The sequence below is a fragment of the Haliotis rufescens genome, unplaced genomic scaffold (assembly GCF_023055435.1).
Source record: "Haliotis rufescens isolate VD_foot unplaced genomic scaffold, xgHalRufe1.0.p SCAF_46, whole genome shotgun sequence".
NCBI classification, from domain to species: Eukaryota; Metazoa; Mollusca; class Gastropoda; order Lepetellida; family Haliotidae; genus Haliotis; species Haliotis rufescens.
The window spans coordinates 379,028-396,727 of NW_025964179.1; the positions used below are offsets into that span (position 1 = coordinate 379,028).

General features: G+C 41.1%; 1 protein-coding gene across 1 annotated transcript; it reads right to left on the reverse strand.

The window, feature by feature from the left end:
• Window positions 1-3,389: 3,389 nt before the first annotated feature.
• Window positions 3,390-10,063, reverse strand: LOC124141567 (small ubiquitin-related modifier-like). The gene is made up of 5 exons (XM_046509562.1): window positions 9,980-10,063; window positions 9,781-9,876; window positions 6,677-6,754; window positions 5,003-5,074; window positions 3,390-4,120 (listed from the first exon to the last, which is right to left on the reverse strand). The coding sequence occupies exons 1-5, from the start codon at window positions 9,998-10,000 to the stop codon at window positions 4,061-4,063; spliced, it is 327 nt and encodes a 108-aa protein (XP_046365518.1). The 5' UTR covers window positions 10,001-10,063; the 3' UTR covers window positions 3,390-4,060.
• Window positions 10,064-17,700: the final 7,637 nt, after the last annotated feature.

The window sequence follows — 17,700 nt, forward strand, 5'->3', positions numbered from 1 at the left end:
GGGGGACACCAGAAATGGGCTTCACACATTGTACCAATGTCGGGAATCGAACCCCGGTCTCTGGCGTGACGAGTGAACGCTTTAACTTCCAGGATACCTGACCGCCCCACAGACAAACAGACAGACAGACAGAAAGTATCCCAAGATTTGAATGCATGGGAGATAAGAACATAAAAAAGTTTTGTTTTGTTTTTTGTTATAACGCTGCATTCCAGCCATATGAACATACAGAAAGTCTAACATGCAAACTGTCAGGGTTCGATTTAAGGAAATTGGTTTAACTTGCAAATGTTGCGCAAAACAAAACCAGACAAAACCAGAAAGCATCCTGTTCCCATAAAATTACCAAAGGTGCAGCATAGGACGTCCTGCTGCCAGTGTCACAAAAATTAATGATGTACTGCTGTAAAACATAATCCAAATCTTGAAGCACCCACAGTTTGGACGTCAAGCCTAAGAAAGCATGAGTGAGTGAGTGAGTATGGTTTTACGCCGCTTTTAGGTAATATTGCAGTAATATCACGGCGGGGGACACCAGAAATGGGCTTCACACATTGAACCCATGTCTGGAATCGAACCTGGGTCTTCGGCGTGAAGAGCGAACGTTTAAACCACTAGGCTACCCAACTGCCCCTAAAAAAGCATGACAAATTACACATAACACAGAGATTGAGTGATGTAGTATGGTAAGTAAACTTTAGAGGTTTGAGTGTGTTCAAAGATCAATGTTGTGTGGACAAGCAAGTGTAAGGCAGACAAAAATAATTTTTGACATGCACTTGGTGCATGTAGACATAAATATTAGCTTGCATTTTTCAATACTAGGTTGCACTGGGTCATGTTTCTTACAGCTAAATCGAGCCCCACAACTACAGATACAGGTAACTAACTGCTACTTCACCTCGCTCACTCTAAAACACTGGATATAACCATTTATACAATAAAATATGAATTGACTGTAACCATGGTAACATATGATAGAATGACAATCAATGTCACTAAAATCTGATCTTAGTGCTCGCAACCGCTACACAAAGATGGGAAGACATATTACAGGTCACGTCAGGATGACCTTGCATCTAACTATCAGAGCATCACTTACAGGTTATGAAAGTAAAAGTCAGAATTTGGTCTCTAATCATGCAACCTCGAAAATGTTAGCACGGCCATTCTGAACGACAGTTACGGGCTGTACGATAAACTTCTGAAACGGAAGAGACTCTCAATACCCTGGGGAGGTACATGAAGTTCTGCCATGCAATCGAGGCCTTCTATTAGAAATTTGATTTGTTCAGTTTTTAAACTGTGTCATGATATGTTTTAAAGCGTAGTCTGGAATGGAAGTCAGCATTTTGAAACTTGTGTGTGGAGCTGAAAAAAAGCAGCTTTCTGATTGGCTAATGTCAACTTCCTGTTAGTCGTTTCATTGGTCAGTCAAAGTTCGCCAAAGGTCAATCTGACATGACCTGTAATGGAATGTCCCAAGATCTTTGAGTAGTTGTAATGAGCACTAAGATCTGGGCCCACTTGCACAAAGCAATCTTAGCACTAAGATGATCGTAACTCCCATACTCTTAACATAGGCTAAGATCGCTTTGTACAAATGGGCCCTTATGTCAGTGAGATGAACAAAGTGATGGACGAGGTAACCAAGCCATTTACAACGTACATGTTTCACAAGAAAACTAAAACTAAAACTCAACACAATCCAAAACATCAAAATATTTCAAAAGAAAATCTTAAATTTGCGAACTCATTCTAAAGCATCAAATAGGTCAACCACACATACACTGTACATACTTATTCATGTTGTGTGAAATCTGGCAAAACAAGAAAATATGTTCAAATTGCATGTACTGAACTTCAATGGACTAAAGTTAAGACACAATATTTCAAGACCCAAACCATCTGGCTCTGAGGGTGTATCTTCGGTGGCGCTACATAGTGCTGCAACATCCACAGAACAGCCGGTGTGCATCAACTCTGTATAGTGAAGTGCCGCACCTTAGAGTGAGTGAGTGAGTGAGTTTGATTTTACGCCGCTTTTAGCAATATTCCAGCAATATCACGGCGGGGGACACCAGAAATGGGCTTCACACATTGTACCCATGTCGGGAATCGAACCCGGGTCTTCGGCGTGACGAGCGAATGCTTTAACCACTAGGCTACCCGACCGCCCCTCCGCACCTTAGACCACTGGGCCACCTGAAGGAAACTTGTTAAGTTTGGATTGTTTGTTGTTAAATGCTGACTCAGCAATATTTCCCCTGTATGACACCGGTCTGTAAATAATCGAGTCTGGACCAGACAATCTAGTGATTGATGTCATGAGCACAGATCCACGCAATTGGGGTACTATCACATGCATCAACCAAGACAGCGCGCCTGACTACCCGATCCCGTTAGTCGCCTCTAACGACAAGCATAGTCACCTCATACGGCAAGCATGGGTTGCTGAAGACCTATTATAACTCAGATCTTCACAGGGTTATCGATACATGACTTGTGGCGGCACAGAGTAACATGTTGCACTGACTATTTCCTGAATTGTTACACCACTTGTTTCGCCCCAATATGTGACAGTGAGTGAGTGAATGAGTTTGATTTTATGCCGCTTTTAGCAATATTCCAACAATATCACGGCAGGGGACACCAGAAATGGGCTTCACACATTGTACCCATGTCGGGAATCAAACCTGGGTCTTCGGCGTGACGAGCGAATGCTTTAACCACCAGGCTACCCGACCGCCCCCGATATGTGTCATATCACAAGCATTGATAACCCTCCATTTACTGCAGGGGATAGTCCTGTCACTAAAATTATGTTTTTTCAAATTTTGCCAATTCTTCTTTAAGTTTTAGTGAATAGCTTGATGCTCTGTGGAACATTTCAATTGCTGGTACGCCACCTAGTGTTAGCGAGGAACACCAAAGTGATGCAAGTAGCAGACATTTATCAAATTGGTGAAACTGTTGACCACATGCATGGTGCAGTCAGACCAAGGATCAATATAAGGTTGAATCTGGGATTCAAACCAGTGAAATGAGCACTTGGACCACTGGACCACCCTAGCCTTCCAGTCCAGTATTAATCATATATCTCCAGCGATGTATATAGACCTGCTCATAGGACAAAATACGGCTTCAAGTCAGCAGTAAATGTCAGTAAAACTTCTCAAATTGAAATTACAAATTTCCCACATCCTGCTGTTACAGTTAGAACTAAGGAGATGGCTTGTATTTCAGACATCAGGGCCAATGAAAAGGAAGAGGATTCAATGATTGCAATGTTAACCATGTCAACATAATTCTGAAATTAGGAAAATAAGATTCTGAAGAAATATTGTAAAATTGAACAAAATAATGTTTCATCAGTTTGCCTTTGTTTGGAGCCAAAGATAAAATGCTGAAAACTAGTGTAACCCTCACCTTGACATCTTACAAAGTCAACCAAAAACATTTGTAACTGCTATATGCAGGGCATGATCAGTTTCCATTTGCCCGTTGTAGTGTTTGAAAGTTGTCAGTACACCAAGCCTCTACAGACAAACTATATATACAACTAAAAAAAGGCAAAGAACACCCAATTCTTTTTCATATGACTACAGTTAGTGTGTCATGGCTGGTGGGTATTCCAACACAGCCTTCCACTTGTGGGTGTTCTTAACTTGTCTTGAGTAGTATAAAACAAATAATGGAATAAAAGTCATATTTAAGAGGTCATCAAGCTGACAAGCTGATTGGCTGGTTCAGTTTCGTGCACTGTAACCATGGCAACAGAGATGGCCTTACTTGCCTCTAAAACCCAGGATTCAATGAAATGAACCACATGAAAACAGAAACATAGGCGAACTAAAATGGCCTAAATTGGACACAAACTGATCAGATGATTCTGACATTGGCAAACTATGAAGATTAAATTAACAAATCTGCTCTGGACTTGAAGGCTTGGTTCCGCTCTAGCTTCATAAACCAGTTGAGCTTTGAAAATGTCCAAATTGGAGACTCCATGTCTCGATGAGTGGCCACCTGGTGTCCCTGGGAGGTGTCGGACGTGAGATCAGTGGCCTCCAGTCTGTTCCTGGTACACCTCGATAGAATCGTCATTCTCCATCTCCAGCTGAAACAGCAACCCCATGTCAGACGGGCTCTCACAATGGAAACAAGATGGCCAACATGCCACTGAGAACTATTTTCCTTCCTGATGCAAATCTTTTCTCTGTTACTCAAAATCCAGCTATCTTTTTTTTGTTAGTTTTTTCTTTGTTGTTTTACGCCGCACTCAGCAATTGCCAGCTATATGACGGCGGTGTGTAAATAATCGAGTCTGGACCAGAACAATCCAGTGATTGATATCATAACCATCGATCCACGCAATTGGGATCGATGACATGCATCAACCAAGTCAGTGAGCCTGACCACCCGATCCTGTTAGTCGCCTCTTACGACAAGCATAGTCGCCTTTTACGGCAAGCATGGGTTGCTGATGACCTATTCGTCCCCGGATCTTCACGGGTCCCAGCTTATCTAGTCATATGGGTAGTAACTAGTCTTGGACTAACATGGTTGTCAATCTGAAGTGTTTGTTTGTTTGTTTGTTGTTTAATGCTGCACTCAGCAATATTCCAGCTATATGACAGAGGTCTGTTAATAAATCGAGTCTGGACCAGAAAATCCAGTGATTGACATCACGAGCATCGATTATGGCAATTTGGAATACGATGACATGCATCAACCAACTCAGCGAGTCTGACCACCCGATCCTATAGTCGCCTCTTACTAAGCAGTCACCTTTTACGGCAAGCATGAGTTGCTGAAATCCTGTTCAAACGATCTTCACTGGTCTGTGGACTAGTTGGATATGATAAATGGTGTCTACCCCTGTTGTTGCGACTTTGCAAGTTTTTGGATATATTTTTTTTATGAAATTTTTTTGAAATTTAAAAAAACCAAAAAACTCTCCTCTCACAAATATATGAGTGTACAGTAATGAGTATATTACCTGTTTCGGTGTTTCACTATCATTGATTCTCCGGCCGTCAAACAAAAACCTCAATGATGTCAACTGTAAACCCTGGAACAGAACGTACATAAGTCACAATAACGACCGGCATACATACTACTTTCCTTGAAACAGAGAAATACACACAGCACTGGCAAAGATAGAAATATCCCACAATACACAATGATGATTTCACATTATATCATGGTATAAAGGTTTCTGATACCGACCCCGCTCAACTCTTGTGAAGTTTGTATATGCAGGGTAATGACTTCATGACTATACAGGAGGGGGGAGGAGAGGGGATGGGATTGATGTTGCGTTCAATATTATTGCACTTTTATAGCAATGTGCATCCATGTATGTGCGTGTAAACGTCGGTTTTACAGTGCAAGCTCACCGAAATACAATGCCAAACTGCTACTAATATCCGCATCCATGTAGGTACGTGTAAACGTTGATTTTACAGTGCAAGCTCACCGAAATAAAATGCCATAGCTTTAATATGGTCAGTGAGGAAGTTAACGCCGATTTTAACAGTATTCCAGTCATATCACGGCGTGTCAGCTTAATGTGGGAGGAAAGCCCGAAGTGATGTAGGTCTCAGACGTGTACCACTTCGGTGAAACCCATGAGCACGGGTATGGTGCTGACAAACCTGGAAACAAAATCGAGGCGAACCGGGATTCGAACCCACAATCATAGGTTTCTGGCGTGCCCAGGGGACGCAAGTTTTAATGTGGAAACCCTACTCAGACACAGTATACTCCAAGCCGACCAGTCCTTGTTTTATACCCTTAATGTTGGGAGTCAGACAGGGTAACAAGTACCACCTTTAAACATCTTTTGGTATGATGCAGCCGGGGATCAAACCACCGATCTTCGGCTATCTGGGCAGACGTTCTGTCCACTAGACAAGGGGGGCACGGGTGGCCCAGCCGTCTAAGGCGACGCAATTCGCTGTGCAGGGTTGCGTCCCTTGGGCACGCCAGAAACCTATGATTGTGGGTTCGAATCCCGGTTCGCCCCGATTATGTTTCTAGGTTTGTCAGCACCATACCCGTGCTCGTGGGTTTCACCGAAGTGGTAAACGTCTTAGACCTGCGTCACTTCGGGCTTTCCTCCCACATTAAGCTGACACGCCGTGATATAACTGGAATAGTGTTAAAAGCGGCGTTAAACCCAACTCACTCACTCACTCACTCACTCCACTAGACAAGGGAGGTGGTACCCTTTGTGTGTGAGAGAGTAGGGGACACTGCTTTAGCAATATTCCTGCCATATCACTGCAGCAGGACCTCAAGAATGAGCTTGACACTTTACACTTTATAGGGAAGGAAACTGTGCAGACACTTGAACTGCAAGGCTAACCCAACACCCAAATACAAGTACAAGTACAAAGTGCAAAAGGACTACCGATAAGGGCATTGCCATTTTAGGTAGGAAGGGCTGCTCCAAGAATGAGGGTCCCCGGACTGATCACAACGTTTTCTTTTGAGACAAGGCTTTAATGGATGACCAAAATACAACACACAGTCTCAGTGTCCAAGGGAGGTAACTCCTGTGTCAAACATAAACTAAATACCACTAATTACTGGCGCATCAATCCTTGCCTCCATGACTGAAAGTTTCAATGCTGCAAAACAGTTGTGTTCTGCCATTGTTACTACTCACCATTCTTTCACTGTAAGACTTCTTCAATTTCAACATTGGTGTACTCATCTTCACTCGGAAATGTATTTCTGTGCTGTCCTGCAAACATACAGAAGACTTCAACATAGGGCCACTGTTTAATGAGTGATGGAGTATTGTTTTACGCCGCTTTTAACAATATTCCAGCAATATCACTGCGGGGGACACCAGAAATGGGTTTCACACATAGTACCCATGTCAGGAATCGTACCCGGGTCTTCGGGATGACGAGTGAACGCTTTAACCACTAGGCTACCTGACCGCCCCCACTGTTCGTGAATATTCCGGGTAAAATAGGTCTTCAGCAACCCATGCTTGCCGTAAAAGGTGACTATGCTTGTCGTAAAAGGCGACTAACGGGGTCGGGTGGTCAGGCTCGCTGACTTGGTTGATGCATGTCATCAATCCCAAATGCGTGGATTGATGCTCATGATATCATGATATCACTGGATTGTCTGGTCCAGACTCGATTATTTAAACAACAAACCAACCAAACACTGTGGAATGAAGTTACTCTGTTCAAACACTATTGTCAATGACAGTAACGCAAAGGTTTGTTTGGTTCTTTGTTGGTTGTTTAAAGCCACACTCAGCAATATTCCAGCTACATGATGGCTCCCTGTAAATAATCAAGTCTGAACCAGATAATCCTGTGATTGATATTTTTAACAATCATCCACGTCATCCAGGTATCATGACACGTCACTAACCAAGTCACCAGGCCTTATAGCCCGATCTGTTTGGTCAGACCAGCATAGGTTGCCCGAGACCTGTCCGACCCGGATTCCCAGAGAAGAGTAACACAGAGGTAACCATGGTAACAAGACAAAAATGGAGCAGGGTTCACTCATACCCCCAACTTCAACTCCAACATTTGTTTAAGTTCAAAACATGAAAAAAGCAAAATCGACTTTTCAAAATCAAACTTTGCACTGCACTTCTCCTATTGGTACAGAAACTGTACCCCAGTTGGAAAATAATCCATAAAATAGTTTCCTAGTTATAGGTCGCACTAATGTTTAAGTAAAAAACATATTCAAAGTTCACAACATGAAAAACATAATATGTTCAGAAAATACACAAATCAAAATCAAACTTTGAACGGCACCTCTTCTATTTAATATAGTATGGATGCTGTTCACTAAAATTGAGAAGAATCCATGCAGTTGTTTTCAAGTTTTAGGTCACATAAATGTTAAAGTAAAAATATACGAAACAAAAAATGAATAAAAGCTCTATTTTTTAAACAAAATCCAAATATAGAAATCAAACTTTGCACTGCACCTCTCCTATAGGTATAAAAAGTGTTCAAGTTTGAAAAGAATCTATGTTGTAGTTTTCGAGTTATCAGTGGTTATTGGTCACACAAAAAATATATCCTCAGAAGGACAGACAAAATTCCTTGGTAAAACTGTATACCCTCGCCCTATCAGGTGAGAGGTATAATAAGCATCGTAAAACTTATTAAGTCAAACTTATTAACAGAGAACCATGGTAACACAGGTTCAAAATAGGTATCAGGGATAGCCATGTATTTTTTTCTATTCAACAACAGAGTAGAATAGGTCTTCAGTAACCCATGCTTGCCGTAAAAGGCGACTATTCTTGTCGTAAGAGGTGACTAACGGGTTTGGGTGGTCAGGCTCACTGACTTGGTTGATGCATGTCATCGTAACCCAATTGCTTGGATCGATGCTCATGTCAATCACTGGACTGCCTGGTCCAGATTCGATTATTTACAGACCGCCATCATATTGCTGGAATATTGCGGGCACTCATAGAGATGTTTATAATGGGCATCAGTATGTTGTCATGGAAATACCGTCCTATGAAGATGTGTAATGGTGTTTTATCCGGTGAGTCCACCCCATACTGTCAATCAACTGATCTGTGGCAATTGGTACACATGATTGACAAGTATGCAGATGCCACAAGATGATTTCAAATGATCTGCTTAAAAAACCTGTAGTCCTGTGTGGATAGGGGTACATTTGTGATTTGATGGGTTTGTACTTGATTTGCAGAACCAGTCCTGATGAAACAATTGTGCCAAAAAAACGCAATATTTCTTCATTAAAATTGCAAGATTTATTCCTGAACTAACAAGCCTTATAGAACAACAGGATCATAACATCGTTTGACAGGTGATCAATGCACGGCAGCATCCGAAAATGAAAGCAAACTGCAGTGTCACTTTTTTAAGGCACTAGCACATCCATGAATATTTTATTTTATTTCTTCTCAGGTATTCAGAAGGGCCAGTGCTAGAGAAAAATCACAAGTCCCACAGAAATCTTTCTCGAAAACTGCAAATCACCATTTCTTACATTTAATTTTTTTTTAAACAATATTACATGTGATATCTTCCAGCATTTTACATTCGTTCAGTCTGTACAGATAAAAAAGAAGACTGCCTTTTCAAAATTTACACTAGCAAATTGGTACTCATTGATTTTGAAATAGGTGATCATGACAAATCAACAAATTACTATTAGTTTCATCAGGAGAATGGATCAACACATTTGTCAGAATTCACCTGGTTAAAGCAGAGCTCCAGAGGGGGGTATTTTACGCTTATCTGTAGCTCTGTAAAGTGAAGACAAATATACCAAAACCAGAGTAATGTTACGAGAAACAAATGCTTTTGGAAAATTCATGAAATGATATATTCTGAAAACATGTTCAGAACAGATTGGATGACAATCAATCATTGTCCAAGAAAACTAACGAAATTTGAAACCATAGATCAAGCAGCACATGCACTTGTCATAACATTTTTTCAAATATTTTTGGAAAAAGAAATGTAAATATATTGACATTTTTGCATATTGATGAATGTGAAATTATTCGAATACAGCTTTTGTCTTCAAATTTGTGAACTGGAGAAAGGGGACAATATTTGCTGAATCTCTTTATCCTGGATCGAATCTCATGGGGTCATTAACAAACGAACACTATTTAATAATTCTGACAAATCGAAAGTTATGGTCACTAATCATCACATTATTGTGCAAATAAACTAACAAAACCATGGCTCTACTGCTGTTTTAGTAAGAACTTGTGACAGTGAGCATGTGTGTCCTCACCTGGCCTACAACTTTTAGTTTGATGTATTCACTTGACGAGTCGCTGGCACTGGCGGTGCCACCATCTCCAGGTCCCGATGTCTCTTGACTATGGTCCTGACAAAACACAACAAGACAGTGAACAATCGGGGAAAAGTTAGACTTTTCATTACTAAAGAAATCTCCGAGCAACAATTTGTAACTATGCAAAACTCCATACACCCTGATCTTGATCGGACATCCTGAATGTTTCGCTCCTAGCACGCTCGCAGTGTTTGGGGCACCTACAGTTTCAACTTCCGGGTCAACCAGGTACGCGCTTCCCCATGACTAGTTACAGTATTTACTTGACAATAAAGACCGCCTACTGGATCATCATTAGCGAATCCTATTTTCAGATTTTAGTATTTCCAATTCCATGATCAAATATGTTTCGAATCAGAATCAATCATACACTCGATAATGAATTAAGTGTTTACAAAATTTGATTTATTAATACTTTAATATAACAAACAAAATAGCACTTAGAAATCACTGCAATTTCGAAACCAAATGAAGATAGCATTTAAGCAATTCTCCATGAACGAGCAGAATGTGCCTATTTTTTTATTCAGTTACGAATAATATATACGGCTATTCATTGTATTTTCGCAGAAAATAAAAGACATGATACCAGTATTTCAGATACTGTCCACCCAACTACCATTATCCAAGTATATCACACCGTAAATGGGATTTAATAATGAACTGGTATGTCCTTACGGCGCATTAATCAATATTCTAGCTGCATTCACATATAGTTGCTAGCTGGTACCAGCAAACAAACATATTGACCGCTAGGCCTAAAAAGCCGCCCGTATGTGTTTTTTTCCTTTCTTTTTAAAGGCGAATCATTATATCACTTTTGTTTAACGGATGTATTTATCGGTAGGTAGTAAATAACTTTAAAAATCAAACGACATTTCAGGTTTTTGTTCTTCTGAAAGGACATTAAACACAGTGCATGGACAATTTGTTTGTGGTGAACATGCAAAATTGAAGTCGACAGAAAGGAAAGACTGTGTTTATTTCCTCTTTTCATTTTGTCCCGAACCAATTTATTTGAATATACAGTAAACTACGGTTATAACGAACACGCTTATAACGAACTGACGGATATAGCGAACTAACTGTTTGGTCCCGACTACTTGCTGTAGTCATGCTGTATATGTACTTATAACGAACTACGGTTATAACGAACTAAAATTAGTAGTCCCATTGAGTTCGTTATAACCGTAGTTTACTGTAGTAACGTCCAACATTATATATTCATCCTGACAGTTGTGAATTTCCTGTAATTATCGGGTTGTCCTACCACCCACGTGATCAAGGTCAGTCAAAGTCAATACAATACAATTTGACGTTCATACACTTTTCGTGTAAAGATAACCCCTATGTTTTCAATGTAGAACTGGACTATCTGTAGATGTCAAGAAATTGGACTACAGGTATACTAAATTGTTAATATTTATTTTAGTAAGGAGGAAATAAATAGTAATTTTATAGATATTTCATATATATCTCCCTAATATATACGTCAGAGGGTAAGTGATGTGTCAGTCGGACAGTGACTGTATCCAACATAGTTCCAACTGAAACCTGTTTCTTATACAGTGGCGTAACTACATATATGCAAAACAACAATTGCCTACACAGATAGTTTTTACTTGCCTTTCGCGGCAATCCATCGGTCTGTCCGATAGAGTAACTGACCTTTTATCAAAGGGAAGCTACTCAAACCCTTGACCATAAAACGTCACCGCCACAGTCAGACGTTGACAGTCGGTCTGTCCTGTCATAACGTTACGAAGTGCAGTCAGATGTACACACAGCGAAAAAACGAGGTAACAATTCGAACATATATTTCGGCCACATCCAACCGTTTTAATTTGTGGAAAAGGTTGCAAGCCCCAGAAGTCTACAATAGGGCTGGGACGAGTCCAAATTTACTACCCGGGTACCCACCCCTCTATTACCCGACCCTACCCGGGTACCCGCTGTAGGTCTCAAGAGGTAGGTACAAACTGTCCGATTGGAAAACGTTCGACCGTAGCTATGGTAAAATGTGTTTAGATACAAGTATGAAACGATCTGGTGTATACACTGAAGTTGACTGAAGTTTTATTTTTATTCAAACATATAAAAGTCAGAAGGAATGGGCGTAGTAGTCATGAGTGAGTGAGTATGGTTTTACGCCGCTTTTAACAATATTCCAGCAATATCACGGCGGGGGACACCAGAAAAGTAGTCATGAATGTTGTAGACCTTATGTGTAATCCTTAGTCGCAAGAGATTACAGTCCACGGGGTTGTGAGAAAATTCAGTTTATTCAGCAAGGCATATAGAAGACACTCCTGAAACAATTTAAAATCACAATATATCACATGTTTCAGAATAAATGTACAATAACACATTAAATGTAAAGTATCGATCTGCTTCTTAATAACTGATTACATCATTACAGCAGATACGCAAATATATTTCTGCCTCGATATCTAATCAGTGCAGATGTACCTTCATATACAAAGACAATATAATTACACATTATTAAACGCATAACTGAGGAAAGCATTAAATCATCACATAATCATATTATGCATAATGAATGCACAACATGAACATATTATATAGATAAACTATATACAAAACATACCCTGTGTGTGACACGAGAGTGTAACATGCCTTCTGCCAGTCGTCTCATTCGACAGTCACATGAAACTAAATACAGATACAATATTAATTATAATATTGTAAATAACATATATAATCACGGCATATACATGCATCACTGAAATACAACTTCAGTCATTCATTTATACAACTATCAATAAATACATGCATACATCTAGAGAGATATGTACAAAGTCTAGAAATACACCAGATTTACTAAATAATAGCAAATATGCATCAAATACCAAAATACGCAAAATACCAAATAACCAATACATTGAAATATAAAATATATGTATAGATAAGCAATACTCATGAATCAGACCCTAATCTCATCACACTCACCTCATTCACTCAACCTATCGTTTGTTTATGTTTACAAGTTATTTAAAACACATTTTATCATTTATTACTTGATTTATACTAATGATTGAAATTATAATGTTTAGATTGATACAGATTAATTATGATTACTAACCTTGATAACTTGATCCTCAATCCATTGCTGTGCAGTGCAGGTGGGTGTGTGCAGCATAAGATTAGCAATGGCAGGTGAGAAAGGGATTTGAATTGAAAGGTATACTAATTGGCTCACAACAGGTAACCCTAATGACGAGCAAACAATAGAACAAAACACCCTTGGAAGTAAAATAGACTGGACCATTGACCTTTGACCCAGTAGAAAGTTATCAGTAGCAAATACTGATAAGGACACAACTAATGATAGATAGAAACCAGGAAATGACACAATCCTCTGTTGAATCAACAAGCTGAAATAGAAAAGACAAGTTACTTTATCTACACTAAAAATACTAACATATTTACAAGCTGCAGAATTAACACCTACTACATACTTCCTCCCCTCGGCAAAATGATGTCCTCATCATTTGTCATGACCGGAAATAAGGGACAAAAGCATACTCTTGGCTGTGACGTCATTTACAACTCCTGTACCTATCAGTGAAAGTAGATAATCAGCTCGACTTCTCCAGTCCTCTGGAACATCAGTGATAGCAGACATTACGTAATCTCCAGATTGCATCCACTGAGGCTTTCTCCGTTCTCGGGTAGAGCGTCTAGGAGCTGGTACTGGTCTAGGAGCTACCTGGGGAACTGAGTTGTCACATCCTCTAATCGGTTCTAGATCCTGGTCTTGAACTGCAGGAGTGACATCCTCTGGTACAGAAGCTGTGTCTGAGGTTGCAGATTCTGATGACTGATCCTCAGCCTGATCCACATCGGACTCTTGATCCTGTTCCTGAACAGAATCTGCAGGCTCTTCCACATCCTGATCACTTGAAGTAGAAGCTCTATCTTCATCTACTCTAACCTCAGTTGGCCTATCATCTTCTCTAGAAGTTGACACTGACGGCTGTGATGGAGTGGAAACAACTATGAAGTCATCATCCTCATCTTCATCATAATCTGGGTCTTGTCCTTGGATTCTCCTTGATCTTCTAGGAACTACTGTTGGTCTAGGAACACTAGTTCTGGGAGCAGGCTTAGGTGGTGTGACGTCTTGACGTGGAAGAGAACTCACAGGAAGTAACAAATTTCTATGCAGGGTCCTGGTGCGTCCTTGTCCATTTTCCTTCCTGACAGTGTAGACAGGTATATCAGGGTTAGGCTGATGGATCACAACATAAATGTCACCTTCCCATTTGTCCTGAATCTTATGACGTCCTTCAAAAGCCACAACTCGTACTAACACCCTATCGCCAACATCCAGAACTGCAGCTCTCACACGTTTGTCGTATAAATCCTTCTGTTGACTACGAGATTGATCTGCCTTTTGGGATGCTAACTTGTAGGCCTGGTCCAACCTTTCCTTCAAGGATTTGGTATACTGTAAGGTTGTTCTTGGCTTGCTTGGCTGTATGTCAAGACCAAAAGCAACATCGACTGGAAGCCTTGGGTGTCGGCCAAACATAAGATAAAAAGGCGAGTACCCAGTAGACTCATGCCTTGTGCTGTTGTAGGCGTGCACTAATGGCCCAACATGTGTCTTCCAGTCTTTCTTTGCTTCAGGATCTAAAGTACCGAGCATGTTACACAAAGTCCTATTAAATCGTTCGCACATCCCATTACCCATAGGGTGGTATGGGGTAGTGGAAGATTTCTCAATGTGCAAAAGGTGGCACAACTCAGTCATGAGGTTTCCTACAAAGTTGGCACCCTTGTCGGAATGTATTCTCTGTGGAAGACCATAATGTACAACAAAATGGTTGAAGAATAGTTCAGCTGTTGTTCTTGCTGAGGTATTCCGACATGAATAGGCCTGTGCATACCTGGTAAAGTGGTCGGTGACCACTAACACATACTGGTGACCTCCTTTGGATGCCTCGATAGTCAAAAAGTCCATGCATATCAGCTCTAGGGGCTGTGTGGTCACGATGTTAACTAGTGGTGCTTTGTCAGTGGTCGCCTTCCTCTTTAAGCATCTGTCACAAGACTCTAGGTGTTTCTGAACATCCTGTGCCATGCCTGGCCAATAGAATCTCTCTCTTAAAAGAGATAAAGTGCGGTCTCTGCCAGGATGTCCCGAGTCATCATGCAAACTACGGAGTGCAGCAAGTCTACATCTTGAAGGCAAAACTAGCTGTTCCTGAGTACCATCTGCTGTCACAGTAACTTTGAGGAGAACACCCTCAATAAGCTTGTAATGATTGTAGTTCTTGAGCAGACCAGTCATAACAGGATTATCTCTGTACATCTTGCGGTCCAATCTCTGTCCTGATTCAAGAGAATCAATAATGTCTAACAAGTCTGGGTCTCTATGCTGAGTCTTACTCCACTCCTTGGCATTGGTTCGACATTGTTCCTCAACAACAGAAACATCATCCTGGGACATGCTATTAACAGACAAACAGATGGTCTCGACCAAGCTGGACACCTGCACTTTCCCACAGATGGCGTGAACAACTTCACTGCTGACTTCTTCACAAACTGGCAATCTTGACAAGGAATCTGCATCCGCATTAGACTTTCCAGGTCTGTACTTGATGGTGAAGTTGTACATGGATAAAGCAGCCAACCACCTGTGTCCTGTGGCATCTAACTTTGCAGTAGTTAACACATACGTAAGTGGGTTGTTGTCTGTAAAGACTAAAAACTCGTTTCCATATAAGTAGTCATGGAACTTTTCGGTAACACTCCACTTGAGGCACAAAAATTCCAATTTGTGAGCTGAATAGTTCCGTTCCGAGCGTGTGAGTCCTCTACTGGCGTAGGCTATAACTCTAGATACCCCATCTTGCTCCTGGTATATAACAGCTCCTAATCCCTGAGCACTGGCATCTGTGTGGAGCTCGAAGGGCTTAGAAAAGTCTGGATATCCTAGAACTGGAGGACTTGACAGACAGGACTTCAACTTGTCAAAAGAATCCTGCTGTGCTTCTTCCCACTGCCAGTCAATTGGAGATACATGCTTCCGTGACTTGCTCTTCCTCTGTGGTGTGGAGGGCATCAAGGCCGACAAAGGACGTGCAATCCTGGAAAAGTTCTGTACAAATTTCCTGTAATACCCTGCGAAACCCAGGAAACGACGAACATCCTCAGGGTTCTTGGGAATAGGCCAGTTCTTGATCTTGTCGATCTTGTCTGGGTCTGCTTCAATTCCCTCAGCTGACACTATATATCCCACATACCTGACCTTCCGTTTGAAAAACTTGCATTTCTTAGTAGCAAGTTTGAGGCCACACTCCTGGAGACGCTGGAAGACTAGTCTGAGGCGTTCTACATGCTCCTCATAGGTCTTGGAGAATATAATTAAGTCATCCAGGTAGATGAGACAAATACGGAGATGCAGACCTTCCAAACACTTCTCCATGAGGCGCTGATAGGTGGCGGGAGCATTGGACAGACCGAAAGGCATTCGGTTATACTCGTAGAACCCAAGTGGGCCTACAGTAAATGCTGTGCGCTGTTTGTGTTCTTCCTCAAGCTCCACCTGGTAGTATCCACTTTTCATGTCCAGCACTGAGTAAAATTTCATCCCACCAAGGCTGTCAAGAAGCTCTTCTATACGGGGTAATGCATAACTGTCCTTTATTGTCCTCTGATTTAACTGGCGGTAATCAACACAAAGTCGTAAACGACCATCCTTGCGCTTAACCAGAACAATGTTTGATGCCCAAGGGCTGTGTGAGGGCGTTATCACTCCAGCAGACAAGAGGTCATTCAAGTGTTGCTTTACATCTTCAAACATTCCAGGAGGAATACGACGATGCCGTTGTTTGAAAGGTGTGTCGTCTACGAGGTCTATCCTATGTCGGACAAGTGACGAGTGACCAAGATCATCTTCACTTTTGGAGAATATATTACTGAAGCGCTGAATAACTCCAAGTCCTTGATCTATCTCATCTTCAGTAAGTCCATCACGGTCAAACTCTATCTGGTCAAGCAAAGTATCAGGATCTGAAGGCATAGTTGGTGTCATTCCTTCTATGGAGACGGGCTGAAGCTCACATAATAGATCCTTAGGACGTACAACAGCTGTTTGAGTGGTAACATTTGACACAAGTACATCAATGTCATATGGCTTGGTGGGATCATAGGTCAATAGAGTAGGTGCAACATCAAGATCCCTGGGTAACACTGAGTCTTGAGTAGCTTGTATAAGGGCACATACTTGACGGTAGGGTACGCTATGGCATAGTTGTGCCTTAATAGTGACATGAGAGTTGGGTGGAATCATCACTCTGCTTGTCTCTGATGACTTCAAGTAGCCAAGTACTCCTCCATTCCTCGATAGTTCCTTATCTTGAACAACCATACTCCGAAATGTCAAATACCAAGGAGTAAACAGGTCAGCACATTGAAGAAAACGAACACCATAAGCAGACTTACACTCACCCAACAAATGTGAAAGTACATTTGTGCCAAGTAAAATAGGTACCTTATGGTTGTACTTAGTATCAGGTACAACAAGAAGCAAACAAGAAGTGACACAATCACCAAGACCACAACCATTAGAACTGACTCCAACCTCAACAAAACCTATGTAAGGCAAAGAATCACCACCAGCATGTTCGATATTCAACATGCAACCCAAAGGCTCAATTGGTAAATGATTCAAGAAGGAATCATAAAAAGACTGAGACACAAGAGACACTGTCGCTCCAGTGTCAAGTAAAGCTCTGGTTGTGACACCCTCAACCTGTAGCTCGACCTCATTAGAATGACCCACAAGCTTGTCCATAACATGTCGTCCTCTGGGGCGTAGATCTTGGC

Bases quoted from the DNA above. Each gene is read 5' to 3' on its own strand.
- LOC124141567 (XM_046509562.1), bottom strand. From the start codon at position 10,000: ATGTCCGATCAAGATCAGGGT. The intron at 9,877-9,979 runs GTATGGAGTTTT...GTGTTTTGTCAG, and splicing joins TGTCCGATCAAGATCAGGGT to GACCATAGTCAAGAGACATC. The intron at 4,121-5,002 runs GTAATATACTCA...TTGCTGTTTCAG, and splicing joins ATAGTGAAACACCGAAACAG to CTGGAGATGGAGAATGACGA.